At 42.6% G+C, this 21,468-nt stretch overlaps 1 protein-coding gene across 2 annotated transcripts; it reads left to right on the top strand.

Annotated features, from left to right (window-relative positions):
- Nucleotides 1-2,973: 2,973 nt before the first annotated feature.
- Nucleotides 2,974-14,254, top strand: LOC122941132 (toll-like receptor 1). 2 transcript variants are annotated; one of them, XM_044298166.1, is made up of 3 exons: nucleotides 2,974-3,110; nucleotides 8,206-8,275; nucleotides 11,481-14,254. In XM_044298166.1, the coding sequence occupies exon 3, from the start codon at nucleotides 11,499-11,501 to the stop codon at nucleotides 13,845-13,847; it is 2,349 nt and encodes a 782-aa protein (XP_044154101.1). In that variant the 5' UTR covers nucleotides 2,974-3,110; nucleotides 8,206-8,275; nucleotides 11,481-11,498; the 3' UTR covers nucleotides 13,848-14,254. The 2 variants fall into 2 exon arrangements, with proteins under 2 accessions (XP_044154101.1, XP_044154096.1); XM_044298161.1 differs by lacking the exon at nucleotides 8,206-8,275.
- Nucleotides 14,255-21,468: the final 7,214 nt, after the last annotated feature.

Raw genomic sequence — 21,468 nt, forward strand, 5'->3', positions numbered from 1 at the left:
CAGGTGACTGGCTGATCATCGCCCACAGCCATCTCTTCCATGTTGAGACAGGAGCAATAAGTTGAAAACAGTGAGGACCTGTCAGACCAGCACTGTTGGAATGGCAGTGGGGGGAATCTGTGAGTAAAACTTCCATTATTTTTGTACAACATGTGCAGCTCATCGGAATACATTTTTTGCACTGGAATACCCCTTTAACTTGTCATGTCTTACTTTTTGTTCTTTGATATATTTACCAGGTTGCAGCTTTATGGTTTTATACCAATGCCAAGTAGTATAAAAAGCTATAGGGAGTAATGGTACTACGGAAATATAATTCCCAGCATGCATTGCTCTACTAGTGGAAAAAGATCTTTAATACAAAAGATGGACGACTAGGTGACATGATAGCTATGAGGCATGATGACGTTTTCAGTGCCTGGCCATGTCAATCAATGTGCAGAGGGTGCAGCAGTTGCAGAGAGATCAGAGGCTCTAGGAATAATGGCAATGCCTCTGTAGCCCCTAGAGCAGTGGTGGCGAACCTATGGCACTGGTGCCAGATGCGGCACTCAGAGCCCTCTCTGTGGGCACCCCCACCTTGGAAAAGTCTATGGTGTACCAATTATGCCTTAGACGTTTCCTGCCATTCATCAGCGCAGGGTGCAGTATTTATGACACAGGCAGCGCACTGAATGTAGGGAGCTATTATAGCTAAATGATAAAGTACATGGAAGATATACTATATTAGTATTCAGGATAAATTACAGTGTTGGCACTTTGCGACATATAAGTGGGTTTTGGGTTGCAGTTTGGGCACTCAGTCTGTAAAAGGTTCACCATCCCTGCCCTAGAGGCTCATTTCCATATATTAACATTTCATTTTTCACAGCAATGTGGACACATATGAACATGGAACCAACACAGATGCCGTCAGCTGCCATACGCAAATGCAACAGGTCAGCCAGTGTCATAGGTACAAATCTGCTGCCGGATGTCCTTTAAAGGAAATCTGTCACCAGGATAATCGCTATTGAAGTAAAGCCATGGCCTAATAGCACTTAGCACCTTATTTCTAGATGTGCTTCACTCTTGCAGGAAAGATCCCAGGCTCGCCTCCTGCTAGTGCCCAAGCCCACCCTCATGCTGGGAGCAGGGAAAAGGGGGGGCAGAGGTTTGGCTTGAATGTGATGTAGGAGGGGTGGGTGGACACATTGTGGCAGAGGGCGTTCCTGGGCTCCGTCCTGCCAGAGTGACGCCCTTCTGGGCACCTTACCGGCTCATTTGCATACCAAATAAACTGGATTTTCAGAAGATAGAAAACATCTATTGCTGGAACAAAGGCACATCTTGAAATAAGGTGCTAAGTGCTATTAGGCCATGGCCTTACTTCAATAGCAATTATCCTGGTGACAGATTTCCTTTAAAAGGATTTTCCCGCCATTAAACAGTACATTTCCTTTCAAATGGTATCATTTTTTAAAAGCATGCTCCTATATCCTAGGTTCCCTAAAGGGGTATTTCACACAAAGTAGATCTGTTGAAGACATTTCTGCGACTGTCCTAATCATCCGACCAGGCCTTGCAGAAGTCTATAAGCTTGCCACCAAAACAACCCCATACAGAAAAATTGAAAAAAAGAAATTTATGCCGCCTGTCAATAGTCATTATAAATTGGAGAATCTCTCATATCAGATTGTCTCGTTCTATGAAAACAAAAGTAGCGGGCGCTATATTGAGAAGTGTAGTTGGGTAACTAACAGAAAATGTACTAGAGCAGGGATGCTCAACCTGCGGCCCTCCAGCTGTTGTAAAACTACAACTCCCATCATGGCCTGCTGTAGGCTGATAGCTGTAAGCTGTTCGGGCATGCTGGGAGTTGTAGTTTTGCAACAGCTGGAGGGCCGCAGGTTGAGCATGCCTGTACTAGAGCAGATGGTACTGCTCTCACCTTCTCTGGTTGTTCATAGCCACAACCGCCAAAGAGGCATAAACAGGTGGCTTACCCGGATAGAACAGCAGAGTTGTTGGGGCTCCAATCAGGAAGTCAGTGTGTGGAGGACCTCAGGGCTCCACAATGGAATGCATGGACACAAACGCTCATCCAGATGTAGAGGAATAAACTTTAATGGTTCAAAACAAATAACGCATTTTGGGGACTCAGCCCATTCTCCCATTCTTCATATGCAATTGGACAACGTCCAACGTACACCTAGATGAGCGCTTGTGTTCATGCATTCCATTGTGGTACCCTGAGGTCCTCCACACCCTGTCATACACCCATATCAGGCATTAATAATTTCTGTTGTTCTGCTCCATTGGAAGAGCAGAACAACCAATATAGCAGAAGTACCACATTCCGCCCATAACTGAATGGAGCCAAACAGGCCACTGTGACCATTCTGGGCACCACTTTCTTACCAGACCTGGCTGCAGGACTTTTCTGTCCACTCTAGAATCTTCGACAGAAACCTGAAGGTAGCCTTCGACCAAGGGCGTAGATATAGGGGAAGCAGGGGAAGTGGCTGCTTTGGGGCCCAAAATGAGAAGAGGACTGAAAGATTTTATTGTCAGGGTCCCCTCAACAGTATATACAATGACATTATATATGGTGACATTGTAGGAACCGGACTGAGCAGCTGCCGGGCCTGGTCTGAGAGAGATCTTTACTAGCCACAGGAGTGGGAGTTGCACTGGAGGAGGGGGTTGCAATTAAGTTGCTGGGGTGGGGGCCCGCTTAAAAATCTGCTGTGGGGCCCAGTGGACACAACCTAATGATTCACTTATAGTGTTCAGATTATAAAGTATACTTCATGATATTTGGTAGGTAGTCATAAGCTCCAAGATACTTCACATGATACCACGAGGGAGCTCTGCTTGCTGGTGCTGTCTACTACTGAGGGAGAGCAGGGAGGAATGGTTTTTTTAGGGCGGAGAATACAAACGTGTACAAGAGGAAATATTGGCCGAGGGAAAAATGCAAATGATCTCAGCAGTACAAGTAACAACAGCTGAAACCGAAACCAGATTTTGTGAACCAGCTCCTGACAAAGGCAATGGACTGACAAGATTTAACCATGAGAGAATCGGAAAAAACACAGCTCTAAGATACCAGTAATGGCGGAATGAAGGTATGCTCTTTTCTTTGACACTTCTCAAAGCTTTCTCTTTGTCCATTGAAAAAATGTGAGGGAAAATGAGACCTAAATGCCTCCTGGAAATGTGTTACTAATGCCCTTCATAAAAGTACATGTAAGGCTACTTTCACACCTGCGTTTGGTGCGGATTTGTCTGGTATCTGCACAGACGGATCCGCACCGATGATGCAAACGCTTGTATCTGTTCATAACGGATCCGTTTGCATTATTCATTACAAAAAAAAGTCTGATCCGTCTTGACTTACATTGAAAGTCAATGGGGGACAGATCAATTTTCAATTGCACCATATTGTGTCAGTGAAAACGGATCCGTCCCCATTGACTTACATTGTAAGTCAGGACGGATCAGTTTGGCTCTGCATCGTCAGACAGTCACCAAAACGCTGCAAGCTGCGTTTTAGTGACCGTCTAAAAAAAACGCAACGGAGACCAAACGCAGCCAAATTGATGCATTCTGAACGGATCCTTATCCATTCAGAATGCACTGGGGCTGAATTGATCCGTTTTGGGACGCTCGTGAGAGCCCTGAAACGGTGAAAGTAGCCTAAATATGAGAAAACGTGTTGAATGGTATGATAGCCCTTTTTTTATATTCCTATTAATTTTTTTTATACCAGCAGTTGTAGGATGCTGCTAGGAAGTTTTCAGCACCAGCTTTTGAATATGTAAACTTTTAATATTGTTCATCCTAAAAAGTTGCCAGACCATAATGTCTGAAGAGGTAGAAAGCAGCAGAAATATCCAGTTTTACGCAATGTTTGTGTACCCATGTTTGTGTAACCATGCAGATAAAATGTGTGATGATTCACATAAATGAACGGCAAGCTTAGGTATGCTGACTCAGCAGTAGACCATGCATGGATATTACTTTGTAGAGGAAATCCGTTTTGTGGTGCCCAGACGCTATATATATATATAGAAGCAGGTATAGCTAGGAGCAAGGCCAGCATCAGCACCCGGCATACCCGGGTAAGTGCTAGGGCCCACAGCTCCTGCGGGAGCCCCCAGCACAGCTGCCGGAGGCCAGAAGCAATGAGCTCTTCCATCAATACAGATGGAAGCGCTCATTGCTGTAGCGCAGGGAGCTGTGGTCCTGTCACTGACCGCTCAGCTCCCAGAGCTCCTCCCCTCCTTCAGGCCAGCTGTGCACAGAATGGTGAAGCAGGGAGACTTCTCCCCGCTCCACCATTCAGCCTGCAGGCATGGATCGCGCTGCCAGCATGTGTGGGCGGAGCCTGTAGCCCGGTGATCTGCATAGGCTCTGCCCACACAATGCTGCAGAGCAATCTGTGCCTGCAGAGAAAAGAGGTATGTGAGCTTCAGGAACGGGACAAGGTGAGTGGTTACTGTGTTTTTTTGTTTTTAATACAGAGGGGTGGCACAGAGGACTTTTCTTTACTATGGAGGGGGCACAGAGGACTTTATTACTATGGATGGAGCACAGAGGTCTTTATTATTATGGAGGGGGCACAGAGGACTTTATTACTATGGATGGAGCACAGAGGTCTTTATTATTATGGAGGGGGCACAGAAGACTTTATTACTATGGAGGGGGCACAGAGGTCTTTATTATTATGGAGGGGGCACAGAAGACTTTATTACTATGGAGGGGGCACAGAGGTCTTTATTACTATGGAGGGGGCACAGAGGTCTTTATTACTATAGAGAGGGCACAGAGGACTTTATTACTATGGAGGGGTCACAGAGGGCATTACTACTCTGGAGGGGGCACAGAGGGCATTACTAATGTAAAGGGGGCATAATGGGAATTTATACTATGGAGGGGGCACAGAGGGCATTACTACAATGAAGGGGGCACAGTGGGCATTATTACTGTGAAGGGGGTGCAGTGGGCATTATTACTGTGAAGGGGGCACAATGGGGATTATTACTGTAAAGGGGGAACAATGGGGATTATTACTGTAAAGGGGGAACAATGGGGATTATTACTGTAAAGGGGGCACAGATAAGGCATTACAACTGTGAAAGGGGCACAGATAGGGCATTACAATTGTGAAAGGGGCACAGAAAGAGCATAACTACTGTGAGGGGGCATACATCTGTATAAAACTACTGTGAAGGTTGTACAATGAGGGCAATACTACTGTGAGGGGGTAAATTTTTTTTAAAGTATGGGGGGGGTGCCAGAGAAAGGACCCGCCCAGGGTGCCAAATACCGTAGGCACGCCACTGAAGCAGGGAACTATTCCACAATTGAGCCGCCAGTTCTCCACAGCAGCAGCACGATGTCCTCACACATGGTCCTGCTGATCTGTGTAGGAGGAGTGGGGCAGGCTGGGTATCAGCATCTGCTCCTCCTACAGAGCAGCGCGATGTGTCACAGTATCCTGCTGCTGATGGGGAGCGCAGATCATGGGAGGAGCCAGGTGACTGAGGAGAGGAGTATTTATTGTTTGTTTTTTTCACTTCCTGTGAAGGGGACACATCTGGGCATAACCACTGTGAAGGGAGTACTGGGCTCATATCTTGGCATATCCTCCGTAAGAGAACACATATCTTGGCATATCTACTGTGAAGGGGGCACACATCTTGGCATATCAACTTTGAGGGGGAACATATTTTGGGATATCTACTGTGAAAGGGCACATATCTGTGAGTAGACCTGAGGGATTGAAACACTGGGTAGAAAATAAAAGTAGGTACATAGGGACTGATTCACATATATCCACTCTGTAGCATGCTCTGTGTAAGGTATTTAATCTATAATACATGCAGTTTAATTGCTGTAAGCGCCATGCAAAATGCCACAAGGGGTCCCACTGAGACTTTATCGTCCAAGGGCCCACATGAACCTGAAGCCAGCCCTGGCAAGGAGTTCAGCATGGGATCCAAAAAACACATCTGCATCCTGAGTGGGCCCCCACTCTTGGTAATGCAGACCATGACTACTATCAATATCATGAAATAGTGTAGTGTTAGGAGGAAACAAAAAAAAAGTTAGCTCACAAAAACCAGACCAAGCAGTGTACGGAAGAGAATCCCAGGTTGTCATGGGAGATTAATTTAACAAAGACAGCAAAGATAAATATAACAAAGGCAGCAAAAAGGTCCAGGTGCCACCCCCAGCGCCTACGTCAGGAAGGTCTCCCTGAGCAGTCAGCCAACGTCGCAAAATCCCTGCACCACCAACAGCCCACATTTAGGTTCCAGACAAGTGGTCAGGGGTTAGTGTGGACATGAAATCTCTCCATGGTTTCCAGAGTCTGTAGAACTTAGGATAATTATGTGAAGCTATGTAACAGAGCTCCTCCATGCAGGAGATTTGAGCCACTTTGGAAATCCATTGGGAGGCTGATGGGGTGGTGGTGTCCAGTGTCGGACTGGGGTACCTAGGGCCCACCAGTAAAATTTATTTTAGGGTCCCACCATACAGATACATTCAAATATAATAAATAATTTAACAAGTTTGTTATATGAACATAGGCTGGTTGAGGGTCTGTACATTGAATATATGTATGTAGTGCAGTCAATCTAATGTGTTATGTTCTACTTGTGCAGGGGGTGGGAGACTAGGGGCCCACCTTGCTCAGGGGCACACCGGGGCCATTCCGAGCCTAGGTGTCTCTCCAATGAAGGGGTATCAATGCTTTTGCAGCAACTACAAATGTGGCCCAAAGTTGTCTGTTAAAACAAATAGGGAATGTCGGGGGAATGTCGAGAAAAATTATTCTTGGGGACAGGTGTGGGGAATCTGGGCAAATTTTTGCTATAAGCTAAACTACTCTCTTCCAGAATGGTTTAATAAGGTCGCATTGCCACTAAATGTGGATATAAATGCCCACGTGCAAAATACAGCGCCAGCAGAGGTTGGGAAAGTACAACAGGGGTTTTATACCAGCGGGACGTGAATTTATAGTTAATTTCCTGTAGTGTGATGCATCTGGAGGGACCACAGCTATATTTAATAGAGGTGTGAGACCAAGGGAATGGAGATCCAGTAGAGGTTCTAGCGACCATCCCCCTAGGACAAGAGATGTTTAGTGCAGATGATTTGGTGTGGTTTATGTTAAAATTGGAGAGGTTTTGGAACGTGGAGGAGATGTCTTGCAGCACTGGGAAAGACACTTCAGGGTTTGTTGTTAGAATCAGGAGGTCATCTGGGTAGGCTGCTGTGAGGTGAGTTTGGTTTCTTACTTTTAAACCTAGGATGTCTGGGTGTTGCCTAATGTGCTGGATGAGGGTTTCTATCGTAAGAACGAAAAGTAAAGAGGACAGAGGGCAGCCTTGCCGTGTGCCATTGGAAATTTTAAAGGGGTGAGAAAGAGTGCCATTGATTCGTACCGAAGCTGTAGGGTTAGAGTAGAGCGCTATTATAAGGGATACAAAGTGTGGAGGGAGCCCAAACTTAGCCAAGGCTTGGGACATGAAGCCCCAATCTACTCGGTCAAACGCTTTTTCGGCATCTGTGGATAGGAGGGCTAAAGGGGTTTTGTTGGACCCAGCAAACTGGATTAACAGTAAGACCCGAAGAGTGTTGTCTTTCCCTTCCCTCCCTTTTACGAAGCCCACTTGTTTAGCATTTACTAGCCCTAGTAGCAGAGCGTTCAATCTGTTTGCTAGTAGTTTTGCATATAATTTTATGTTCATGTTGAGGAGAGAGGGGTCTTTACTGTCTTTTGGCAGGATTGTTATGTGTGCTTCTAGGGTTTGTGCTGGGAACCCCCTCCCTTCCGTAAGTGAGTTGAAGGTGTTCAGCATTTCGGGAAGTAGGATCTCTGAAAAGGATTTGTAATATTGTATGGGGAGGCCATCAGGGCCTGGACTCTTGCCCTGGGGGGGTGACGAGAGAGCCCGTTTTAGTTCTTCTAGGGTGAACCTTTTATCTAGGTCAGCGCATTGAGCGTCAGATAGCAAGGGAAGGGACAATTGATCCAAGAAGGTAGCTATATCTAACTTGTGTTGTGCTGCTAAATTTGGGGGTTCATTTTCTCATATATTATATAGGAACGCATAAAACAGCTGAAATTGGTGTGCAATACCTTGTGTGTCCGTGGCAGGGGACCCGAGTCTGGGTTTATTTGCTTGATGTGCGTTTGTTCTTTTCTAGGCTTGGATAGCAAGGCCATGAATTTAGAGCCTTTGTTGCCGTGTTGATAGAACCTATACTGGGAGTACAGGTAAGCTTTTGCTGCTTTCAAGTTAAGAAACACCAATCATATATAGTGGGCTAAAACCATTGCTCTGGCACATGCCCTAATATCAACACCAAAAATAGCTGCCAGAGTCTCAAAGTCATATACACAAAATTATTTATTACGATACAATATTAAAATATACATAAAACACAATAATTAATGGTGGTGAAGAAAATCAAGGATAAGATACCCTGACAGGTCACATGGATCAATTATAAGGGTAATCACATATTACAGGCTACACATATTGAAAACATAGCATATATACATATATTCAGGTGTCCGCCTGCTGAGCGGAGCGGAGGCTGAACGCTGCCAGACTGATGCATTCCGAGCGGATCCGCATCCACTCAGAATGCATTAGTGCTGGACGGATGCGTTCAGGGCCGCTTGTGAGCCCCTTCAAACGGAGCTCACAAGCGGACACCCGAACGCTAGTGTGAAAGTAGCCTAACAAAAGTAACAGCATATAAACGTATCGTACTAGCCATGTGTCCTGTGCCCCGACGCACGTTTCGCTCAAGGCTTCTTCAGCCTCCAAGTGTAAGCACATTTAGGGAGTGTCTGAATCCTTATCCCGACCAACACCGGTGCATGGTCCGTCTGTCCTATACGTGCTCTAGACACTAGGTGTAGGTGAGGGGTGGATACAAATATGTAGTCCAGTCTTTGGTATGAATTATGTAAGGTAGAGAATTTGGTGTAGTCCCGATGTGATGAGTATAGGGTGCGCCAGGTGTCTCTAACTCCCAACAACTGTAGGGCACGTTTCACGGATCTGAGTTTCCAGAAGGACAGGTGAGACTTCATTGAGGAAGAGTCTAGATGGGTTCTATAGCTACATTGAAGTTTCCGCCCACTATGCAGAGGCCCTCTTTGAATGAGCCAAATTGTCTGATTGCCTTCTTTAACCATTAAGCTTGACTGCTGTTCGGGGCGTATAAGCCTGCGATGGAGACAGTCGTGTTGGCAATTGTGCCTTTCAAGGCAGGGACAGCAGCCAAACCGCGTCTGAGGGGGCCCGGTCCGGAAGACCAGAACCCCCGCCCCCCCGCCGACCCCAGGCGCCAGTAAGCACACATTCTCAAAAATGGATAGTTACTCTCCCTGTGGGGGAGAGGGTCATTTAGAGCAAGATGATGTTACCCGAGCATACAGCTTCTGTGGTTTGAACTAGAAATAAGAGAAAAGAAATTCAGTCCTCATTGGAGATTGTGGATCTCGTTCTTGAAGCTGGCCCCTTCACGGTCTGCTACGGCGAGATCTTAGGGAGCCGAGGGAGATTCAGGATATCAGAGAATTGGTTGTTCCTTCTGTTCCTGTTTTCTTGGTCTTCCAGATGAGATAGAAGGGCATTGAGGTGGGAGTGACATGAGTGAAAGGCGGCTGTTGTGGCCTCCCCAAACGTGACAATAGATGCCTGATTTGTTTCCAGTTGCTCTACTCTGAGGCCAATATTGCGGACGTCATATATTTAATGTCCGAGAGGTCGCTCTTAAGTGGTTTAAGGGCTGTTTTAATAATTTGCTGCATTGCGGATTGTGATATTAATAGGATCTGATTCACTTCTTAGGGTTCATCTCTGTTGGGTTCCTCGGGGGTGAGATTATTTAGATGGTCACTTCCCGGTGGAGGCGATGTCTTATCTTTAGAAGCACTTGAAGAAGGAGCGCCCCCTTTCTTCCAGAATTTCTCCATCTCAGATTGTGCTTTTCTTTTAGTGAGAGAGTACACTGCCTACTTTGACCATAGTGAGGACCAAGGCGATGGAAATCCCGGTGAGGGGTCAGATGGGTTTTTTGTACACAGTGATGGGCAACACATGTTTGTGTGATAGACACAAAACAAAGTGGTCTCCCCTCTATATGGCAAAGATACTAGTTAGCCTGCATATTGCCTCGGCTCTAGGCTTAGAAAAATTGGGCCAAAGACCCCGGAAAGATCGTGATCTTAATTAGTTTTGTATAAAAGATTCACCATGGGAAAATCAGGATAAATCAGAGCAAGGCTCTTTCATAAGTGGAGGGTGGAAACACAGTGAGTGCAGCAGATGGTTGTTGACCAGGTGCGCAGGGCAAAAGAGGCAATCTGGAAGGGCTCTGGGTCCTAGAAAGGAGCACTATCCGGGCAGGGGCCCCTGTGAGGCAGCTGTCTGCACAGACAATTAGGTGACAACAGACTCCGTGCCTGTGTCGGGTATGTAATATATTTGGATTGCAATATTTTTGGCCATGACAGAAGGCTCCAGGCAAGGTATGATGTTAAGTGGAGACCGATGCAGGAGGCAGTTGTCTGTGCCGCTGATGTGTGTAGGCTGTATGTTGGGAGCGGTTAGGCAGTGAAGAGTATGAGGGCACTTGTCTGAAGAGGGTGAGCGTCGGACAGATCCGTGCCGGTCCTGCTTCAGCGGGTACTTCAGAGACCTTTGTACGATTCTCAGGCCCTTATTTGAGGAGTGTGTCTTGCTGCTATGGCTGAGAGTCGGAGACCTTTCCCTCAGAAATTTAGGCTGAGGATCGTTAGGCCGAACTAGGCCCCAACCCGAAGTCCCGATCTGGAGTGCCCCGATGGGCGGGAGAGGGATCCCCATGCTGGTGGTGAGGAGGAGAGTGCAGTGGTGGTCAGAACAAGCCTGCTTGTGGGGTTTAATTGGATGGATGGCCGCAGATATTGGCTGTTTGCAGGGAGATGCGGTGGAAGCCGTCTGCTCTGCTTGGCGGTAAACCACGTGCCCCCAATACTTTTGTAATTGCATTGTATTCTAGCTACCGAGTTATCAACTGAAATCTATCTGTATAGTGCCACCTGCTGTTTGCTCTTTTTCTAATATCTCTGTCCTGCTAACTGAGATGGAAGCACATGCTTAGTTCCATCCTTCAACTGCACCAGCTACAGCAGATAGGACACAATCCCTGAGAAAGGACACACTCCCTGAGCTGGCAGCTTGAACTAAATCTAGCAGAGCAATTGGAGAAAATCAATGGCGAGATCTCTGGATCCATGAGGGGTACAGGGCTCGTTCTAGCAGTGTTATAAAGAGATTGTTGTGTACTATGTGATGCATGCTTTTGAATTTTCAGATTAATCTCTTTAAAGTAAGCTGAATATTTTTGACAAAAGATGTTGTATTGTTACATCTTGATTATACACTACGCAAAGTATTTCATGATTTCTTCTTTTTTTACAGATAGCAAGAAAATCCACAATGTCAGATACACATCATAGATTCTGGATGAACTTCCTTCTGCCATATACATTGATGGGCAGTATCATTGGAGAAGAATGTTCATTGCCTTATAGACTTTCCCTCTTTGACACAAAGTTAGATTTAAGTCACTGTAATGTAACTAGACTCCAACCAAGTATCTTTCAGACATACCCGTATGTGAACGTCCAGATCTTGGATCTTTCTTATAATGCACTTGAAGAATTCGATTTCTCAGTCTTCCAACATCACACTTTTCTACAACAATTGGACATCTCACACAATAAGCTGCGGACTATAAATTGCAGCACCCTAAAGTATATCAGAGGTATCACTCATCTAAATATGTCATACAATTTTTTTAAAACCACTTTCCTATGCAAGGAATTTGCCATCTTAACAAAATTAAGACATCTTGGATTGAGTGTGACAAGGATAGATCGAAATAACTTCATGAATATTGCACACCAACAATTGGATACTGTATTTTTGGGGTTTGAACATCTCGAGCAATATGAATCTGGAAGCCTCCAGTTGTTAAATACAGAAAAGCTACATGTGGTTTTACCTCAGACATTGACAGACTCAACACTTTTATACAATGATTTTAACATTTCTACAATACTGGAAATCTCTAATATACTATGTGAAGCAAATTGTGATTTTACAGTTAGAGATATCAGCATGATAATCCAGAAATCAAAGGTGTCCAAGCTCATTCTCAGCAACATCACAATGCCATGGCATGAAATGGCCAAAATTCTACAAATTTGCTGGCGTTCAACAGTCGAGCATCTGTTCATCTATAGGTTTACTCTGATAAAACAGTTTAATTATGAGTATATTGACTTTTCAAAGGGTTCACTAAAGTCTTTGACATTTGAAAATATTATTCCACTAGTTTTCCTTTATAGTTCTTCTATACATCCTTTGTTCATATTTTCACAAATGTCTGTAGAGAACCTCACCATTTCAGATGCTGAAATTACACATTTCTCTTGTCCTCCATCGCTTAGTATTTTCCAGTCCCTAATACTGACCAATAACAGAATCGTAGATGGTATTTTTACAGGTTGTAAGACTCTAACTAATATTCAATTCCTAAATTTGCAAAATAATATATTAGAAAGACTATCATTTATAACATCCATGACGTCCACAATGAACACTCTAAAGCACTTAGATGTCAGTGGTAACAGACTGTACAGTGATTTCAATGCCATATGTGAATGGTCACAAAGTCTTCATTTTCTAAACCTTTCTAGAAACAAAATAACAGATTCCATCTTTAATTGTCTGCCCACCAACCTTGAGGTCCTTGATCTCTCCAGCAACCAAATATCAAGCGTCAAAGACATTAACCATTTAAAAGCTTTGAAGGAGCTATACTTGTCATCCAACCAACTAAGCCACATACCGGACTGCAGTTACATAAGTAAGAACTTAATACACTTGAACATTGATGAAAACTTAATACATTCCCCATCCAAGGAACAACTTACGAAATGCCAAAATGTTAAGCAGATAGTCTCTGGAAAAAATAAATATCAATGTAATTGTGAATTAAAAGCCTTCATTAGTACTGCCGAAATCTTACATGAGAACCTCATAGGATGGCCTCAATCTTTCATGTGTGAGTATCCAGAAGAATTCAAAGATGTTATCCTTAAGGATTTCCAACCTTCTGAAATATCTTGCAACGTATTCATTTTAGTAGGTCTCATTGTTGGCACTATGGTGGTGCTACTGATCGTCATGTTTTTTCTATGCAGATATTTTGATTTGCCATGGTATATTCGAATGATTTTTCAATGGCTTCGAAGAAAGTACAGGATAAAACGTATTAAGAATGATGAAACTATGGTGGACAAACGTTTTCATGCATTCATCTCATACAGCCATGAAGACTATGAGTGGGTGAAAAATGCATTGATTCCAAACCTTGAAAAAGGCGATAACTCCATAAAACTTTGCCACCATGAAAGACATTTTATGCCAGGTAAAACAATAGTTGAAAATATCATCAACTGCATAGAAAGAAGTTTCAAGTCTATCTTTGTACTCTCTCCAAATTTTATTCAAAGTGAATGGTGCCATTATGAGCTGTATTTTGCACAGCATTCATTATTTGGCAAGAAGTCTGATAATTTAATTCTTATTTTATTAGATCCAATACCCCAGTATCTTATTCCCAGCAAGTATAGTAAATTAAAAGCTATCATGAAACACAGGAGTTACACGGAGTGGCCAAAGGAGAAAGGCAAACATGGGCTATTTTGGGCTAATCTCAGAGAAGCCATTCAAGCAAATATCCCTTTGGAAGATGAAGAAGTGTTTGTATTTACTTGAGTATTTTATAATCAACAAGTAGGAATATTCACCATTGAAGGAACTGTCTACATCTAAGAGGCGATGATAAGTTATAAAGCATTGGGATCTTCAGAGGTAAAAATGTAAAAACAATCTTACAAGAATTCATCTGAAACCGATATCCTTATATAGTCTGCATTAAGGCTTGCAGAGTGTGCGACACAACTGGAAATTGGTGTTCAGCCACCAAAATTTTTTGTATAAGCAATTAAATTCTGCATCCAAGTTGCTGATAACGCTCTAGTACCTAGGAGACAACTAGATCTGTCCATTCAACAGCCATCTACACTCAACGTCAAGGACACATTCTGAAACCCTGCCTTGGGCACCTGCCCCATTCCTGGTTTGGGGATCAAATTGAAATAAAATAAAGATTATGATACTCATTACTTTTTTTTTTCTTCTTTAAGTCTATTCAAATTCAACCTACAGGGCCTGGCTTGAAGACTTCAATGTGTAGGCACCGCACAGCGGGAGACCATGCTCCTAGCCCTCTGTACTCCAGCAATGCACACAAACTTTCCAGAGATGAGCTTTCCTGGTGCGCTGTGTGACACATGCAAACTGGAGCCTTGAAGCCAGGTGCTGTACAACAAATACCACTTACAGAGGCAATGGCATGACATTCCCTGTCGTAAGGAACATCAATTAACTTGTACCAGCCTCCTTGACTTAAAAAGGCTAATTTGCATACAACGTGAGCCAGTATTAACTCTAATTTTCAGCACATTTGCAATTTGGGAAAAGGGAACATTGGAAGCAACACGAATAGGTTGAAAAGGTACCTTAGGCAGTTTATAGTCCAAAAATGAGTGGCCAGGTTCCCTTTAAGTGAATTCCTGCTGACCTGCATATAGGGGTGCACTGGGAACTAAAAGTGGCCCTGGAAAAAAATAAAATAAAAGTGGCCTTTATTTTGTAGTGTGGTTTTAAAATTGACAGAAGGAAGGGTCAACACAAGTAGGAGGGGACAACAATATCATATTGCAGACAATTATACCAGCCCAGCAGAGCGAAATACCACAGTGCATCCCAAAATACTGACCATCAGCACAAAATATGATCCCAAGAACTCCCCCTCTATGGTGGCCAGAACCAGCTGCCATGTTCTGGCCTCATACTCCAGTTGCCTTAGGATGGCAATACAGTTGAATTCACAAGTCGGGGGGGGGGGGGGAGGGGCATCTGATGATTACTTACCATGGCTGGCAGCCATGAGGAGGGTTTATGTGACCCCTGGGCACCCCCCCTCCCTGAAGTTTCCCTGTATGATCTGTGGCCAGTCCTCTCCTGCCTGCATAGTATGTATGATTGTGACCTCTATAAAGAAAATGCCATAAGCATTTTAAATGTTCTGCTCTAGACCTCATTTTAAAGAGTCATTAATACCAGGGCGCTGCACATGAGAAAAGGGTTTACATACATAATAACATTCAAGAACAAGTACAATAAACATAAACTGCCGTAAGTAAAATGACTCTGCAAGTAATAATGTCTAAAATGTGTTGATGTTTATTACAACATATAAGTAATACAAATGAACAATAATTGGTTGTGGTTGTGAATGGGTACAATGATTAATCCAATACACTATATAACTTAAAAACATAGTAAATACAATAAAATATGAATACAAATAACTGATCTCAATGAAATCCTGGTCCAATGGCAGCCAATGCAGGGCCCTTGCAACACATGGCTGCTGTTTACACATTAAATGGCATAGAGTATGGCTGTATGTATGGTCATAAATAGACTCAAACATTTCTGCAATGGCAATAGGTTAATTTCCACAGTATTCATCAACTCGTTACAAAAGGTGTCACGCATGCAAGCTATAAGTCTGATTGATAAATTAGCACAGCAGTCGACACTACCTATTAGTTCACTTATAATCGCAGTTATAGATCGGTCAATTGTATGTCCGCGTATGTTCTAATTGATAACCGGTTGTAACAATGAATAGCGCCACACTGTTAGACATAAATGTGTCCATTTCTCTTAAATCAGAGTACATGCTAGTTAATAATACTTCCTCTTTCAAACTGTACATTGGGTAATTGAAAAAATGATCAGAATGATGTTAGATGCACATGCTCCAGAAGCTCTTCTGACCCACTCCTTGGTATAACAGGTTTCGATGACTCCTGATTGAAGGCCAGCCTGTATTAGGAATGAGCTGTGCTTGGTTTTCACTCACAATCTGCTAGGCCTCTCAATGTCTTCACGCCCATGCGTGGTACAAATGTCTAAACGCCGATAACTTGAAGCAATGTAAAAAAATTGGTTTAGTTGTGCCGTACAGTAAAATGTATCAATATGGTGCTATTCACACCTCCATCCTGAAGCTGCCAAACAGGTTTCGAAGCTATCTCGCTCCTTCCTCAGTGGCAACAAGTAATATATAGAATGAATATGCACATTTCACCTCTATATATGGACCAAGGTAATGTCTAAAATCCAGGCCATTGATCCAGCACAAATGAAATGTTAAAAATAAGCAACTGTAAGTTTACATATAAAAAAAATTGATCCTTTGAGCAATTCATACTATTAAGGGCTCATTCAGATGGCCGTATGCTGTCCGAAAAAATGCGGATCGTTTTTTTTTTTTGCGGACAGTTCAGCATGTCCGCAAAAAAACGGATTGCATTCCCATAAACTTCAATGGGGCCATGTCCGGATTTTCACTGACAAGTATAGGACATGTTTCATTTGTTTTACTGAGCCGTGCAATGGAAGAAAAGGCCCCATAAAAGTCAATAGGACAGCATCTAATCCACAAAAAAAGGATCCGCATTTTTGCGGACAGCATATGGCCATCTGAATGAGCCCTAATTCTGTATCTCACAGACCGCAAAGTTAAAGGGGTTGTGTCATCTGAGAGATTGGTGACATATTGCTAGGACATGCCACCAATGTAAGACAGGTGTGGGTCCCACCTCTGGGACCCTCACTTATCTCCAAAAGAGGCTCCTTAAAGTGAAAGAGAGTGCACCACACATGCACGGCATTCAATTTCTATGGGAGTTCCGAATATAGCCAAGCTAGCTCACTCTGCTATTTTCGGAAGTCCAATATAAATTAATGGAGAGGGAACCACTCCATTCACCTCTACGGGAATATTGGGGCCAGTGAAGTGAGGGCACAGGTGAAGAAGAATTAAGGGGAGAGGTGGATTAACTGGCAGCAGAGTTGATGATGGATTGGAGGGTTGCAGGAATGTTAGATGGGAGGCCACAGAAAAGAATCTTGCAGTAGTCTAAGAGGGAAATGATTAGAAATAAACTTTATAACGAGGCAGAGGACTTGTGAGACTGGAGAAAGTGTGGAGCCATTAACTGTTAACTGATAGTTCCAGTGGGGGGTGAGTGAGATGGGGAAAGATAATGAAGGCGGTTTTCTCCATGTTGAGTTTTAGAAAGCAGGAGGAGCAGAAGCAACATATAGTTGATAAACACTCTGGGATTCTGGATCACATGGACATCTGGGATAGAGAGTTAAATTAATTTGAGTGTCATCAGCATTGAAGTGGTACTAAAATCCTCCATCAGTGCAGGGGATATCAAGACCAGCAAAGCACATGCCGATCTTGATAAATCTAACCACTGTGTTTTATTATGGTGGTTTTTTGTCCTAGCAAAGAATGCTGCTTACAGATTTCAATTGCTGACTAATAGAAAATTATAAAATGCCTTTTTTTTTGTTATAGTGTTGTTTTAAGAGATTTTCCTTGTGTTTTTTTTATTTTGCTACGTTGGTGCCTACGCACACTAGGGGTTTCCTAAGAATGTCTCTGCCAGATTGCAACACTTCCTCGGCTGCGCGGTCTACAGATTTATCACCAATCTAGCATTTAAGGGACCAGCTAGGATGCCAGCTTCAGCAATCTACAAGTGTGCAGGATCTACAGATCCAGCTATAACATCTGTGGGCAAATGTGCTGCAGGACACCATATGTAACCTGTATGCCTTCATGCCCAACAGTATATCATCTTGTATTGTAATTACTTAGATACTGTATATCATCATTCTATTCACACATAGAGAGTTTCATTCAATTACAACTCCTTCTTGGTGCAGTGAGGAGATACTGTGTGTGTGTGTGTGTGTGTGTGTGTGTATATATATATATATTTATTTATATCAACTTTTAGAAGCGTTTTGGATATGTGGTTGAAACCTGCCTTGCCTTTCGCTGCAAGCTTTGCAACAAATGGGTTGCACGTTAAATATAGAATTCTTCTCCTTTCACTTCATTAATTTTCTAATGCTAACTACAAGCTAAAAGCAGAAGTTAATTTCTGTGTGGATATTATACAAAAACAGTAACTGTGTATAAAGGCTTAAAGTGAATTTCTTAAGTTTGACGTACACAAATTAGGAGGTGTACACAGCTCCTAAGCTACTTCTAGGCCCAGTAGTAGGCAGTCTGCATATTATATCCATAAATTAATTGTGGGAGTCTTCCCTCTGCCACCTTAAACTGTGCATGCCCTTCTGGGGAGTAGGATTCTTATACACTTTTTGCCCCAAATGCGACTTTGATTAGGTGGTACATATAGGTGTGAGTGCTCCTCCTCTCATTGGTTGCTAGATGCACACAGAGGTAACTAGGAGCAGCACACTATATGTGCAGAGTCTGCTCTCATGAATGTAGATGCCCAACAGCATAGTTAGGTTTAGAGTAGGACCTGCCTGACTGAGACCACCTTGGCGCGGGTAGGTGGGCACAGATGTGTTTTGATCAAAATATATTGGCTGCGAGTCTATGATTTTATCAAATCAGATATAACATATATAACCTTTGCATCTATTGTGTTTTATTAAAAATCAAGTATATGTATTAGAAAAATAGAGTTCTCATGGGGCAGATCTAGCACAGACACTGCAATAAGGCATCCTGCTAAGCTCTGTGCTTCTATCCAACCCTTTTTACAGATATGGTTCGCCAAACACACCTAAAGGATGGTTAAAATCTGAGAGAATCATGAAATCGTAGGCTTGACAAGCAAAGAGCTTGATAAGTTCTTCAAGAAGCCAGAAACTTTATGAGGACTGCAAGGATTCAAGATGGCACTAGCCCTGCAGTTTACACAAGAGAAACAAGACTTTGATGCCTCTGTGCAAGACAGAGAAGCTGAAGGCACCTAGGCAATGTAAGAACTTCCCATCTCCAGAGCATTGCAACTACAAAGTCTTTGGAGCTTATTATTAGGGAGTTATTTGATATTAAACAGGACATCAGGATATTCGATTGGCCACAGAGATGAAGCATTCGAGACTACTCAGGCCTCCATGGCGGAATATAACAAGACTGTTACTTAGTGTTTACTTTATGCCAATCACATTTAATGCTGCTTTCAGAGATTTGGATGATCAAGAAACCTGGAATGACCTGCATGTCTGTGAAGTTCCAGAATCTGTTTCCCCAAAAAATATTCCTGCCACTGTATGTCGCTCGCTGATGGCTCCGACTATGAAGGGGAATTTATTATTGAGAGGGTTCACAGAGTTCTTTGCCTTCAAGCTCACCCTAAAGTTAAAGATCCGCCAAAGGATGTTGTATGTTGTTTTCTGAACGTTAAAGAGAAAGAGTTTATTTTGTTTAAAGACAGAAAGGCCGCTCCTCTTAAGTTCAAGGACTCAGACACTGCAATATTTCAAGATTTGGTGCCAATGCTTTAGGAAGATTCTGTTCAGGAAGATTCTTTACTGCTGGACCTTCCCTTTTGGGATATCCTTCTCTAATTCAGGCTACAGGTTCACTCATTGTTTTTCGACCTGGATGCTATATATTCTTATTTGGATATTGCCCCTTTGGACATAGAGATCTGGAACCTAGTCAAAGACCACACTGCTTTTCCGCATGTAGTTCTTGTGAAACACCACCACCACTACCACCATGAAAGGGCTTCCACTCCTAAACCAGTCTTGATAGGTTGCATAAGGAGTAACTTGCAAGTTAACATTTTAAAGGGAATTCATCAGCATAGTCAGTAATACTTGAGTAGAACTGCAGATATGGACTCCAGATCACAATTTTTTATTTTCCAACTGCCCCCCATTACTCCAGTGGTAGCGCTCAGAGCTATGCTGAAATGCATTGTTTGTTATGTTGGCAAAGCACAGCAGTCCAGACTGTGTATTTCAGTGCAACTTTGAGAGCTGGCAGAGGGGGAACAGCGAATAAAAAAATGGTGGTCTGACTCCTTATCTGAAGTACTACCCCTTTGAGGACATGGTGATTTTCCATTTCACTTTTCACTTCCTGCCTTCCCGGAGCCATACATTTATATTTTGCTGTTCACAAAGATGTATGTGATATACATATGATGGCTTGTTTTTGTGGGACAAGTTGCACTTTTCTAACAGCACCATTTAATATTGCATGCTGTAGTAGGAAGCTAAAACAAAAAATTCCAAATGGGATGGAATTGAAAAAAAAAAACAATTGCTCCATAGTTTTATGGGTTTGATTTCTACCATGTAGTAAATCTGACCTGTTCTCTTCAGTCTTCCTGGTCAGTATGATTACATTGTATAGTTTTTCTTGTGTTCAAAAAAAATCATCTTTTTGGGAAATTTTCTTTTCTTTGCATCGGCACCTTCTGACCCCTTAACATTTTTATATTTTCAGCTGTGTGAGGGCTCACCTTTTGCTCCATTTTTTAGAGTGTATGTCTTTTTGATCACTTTTTCATTAATTTTATTTTGCGAGGTGAAGTGACGAAAAAAGCGGCAATTTTTTTTTTTCTGAGGCGGCGTTCACCACACGGGACAAATACATTAATATTTTTAATATTTGTGTCTTTTGGGATACAGCGGTGCATATGATCTTTATTTTGTAATTATTTTTATTATGGAGAAAAGGGGTGATTAGAATTATTATATTTTTATAAACTTTTTTTTATTTATGTTTGAGCCTCCCTGGGGGCTTGAATAAGTGATCTTCAGATCACTGGTGCATTATGCCCTCTCCATCCCTTCTGGGGGCCCATTCTGTAGGATCCCATCTCTGGGACCCGCACCTATCTGACTTTGGTGGCATATCATATTGTCTCTGAAATAAGACAACCACTTTAAGCAAATTGCTAAGCGCAGTATAAAACATTTTACAATAAAGGGTTATTTACTAGATAGAACAATGATTTACGTACTTCCTTCATCAACGTGCAAATTCACTCTGGTTTCACTTCTCTTTCGTACTTCCCAATTTGATATATTAAACACAATGAATCTGTCTAGAATTGCATATTCTCTATTAGATATACTCTGTGTTTGAACTAACACTATATTGTCAGTTGTATCTTATTTTTATTATTATAAATTATTATATATTATTATATTCTTCTTATTATTATTTTTCATTTTCTAGAAACACACATACATGCACATTCAATTCAAGAGAAAAAGCATGTTTAATTATTGCCAATGAAAGTACCCCAAATATACTGAGAAAGTAACGCCAATGGTACTAGACTCAGCTGGCAACAGAAACATAGGAGCCTTGCTTTTCTTACTTCTCCAAAACAATGGAAGATTGAAAAAAAATAATTTTTAACTCATTTGGGATATCAAGAATATGCCATTTTCCTTC

Source organism: Bufo gargarizans, chromosome 1, assembly GCF_014858855.1.
Source record: "Bufo gargarizans isolate SCDJY-AF-19 chromosome 1, ASM1485885v1, whole genome shotgun sequence".
NCBI lineage: Eukaryota > Metazoa > Chordata > Amphibia > Anura > Bufonidae > Bufo > Bufo gargarizans.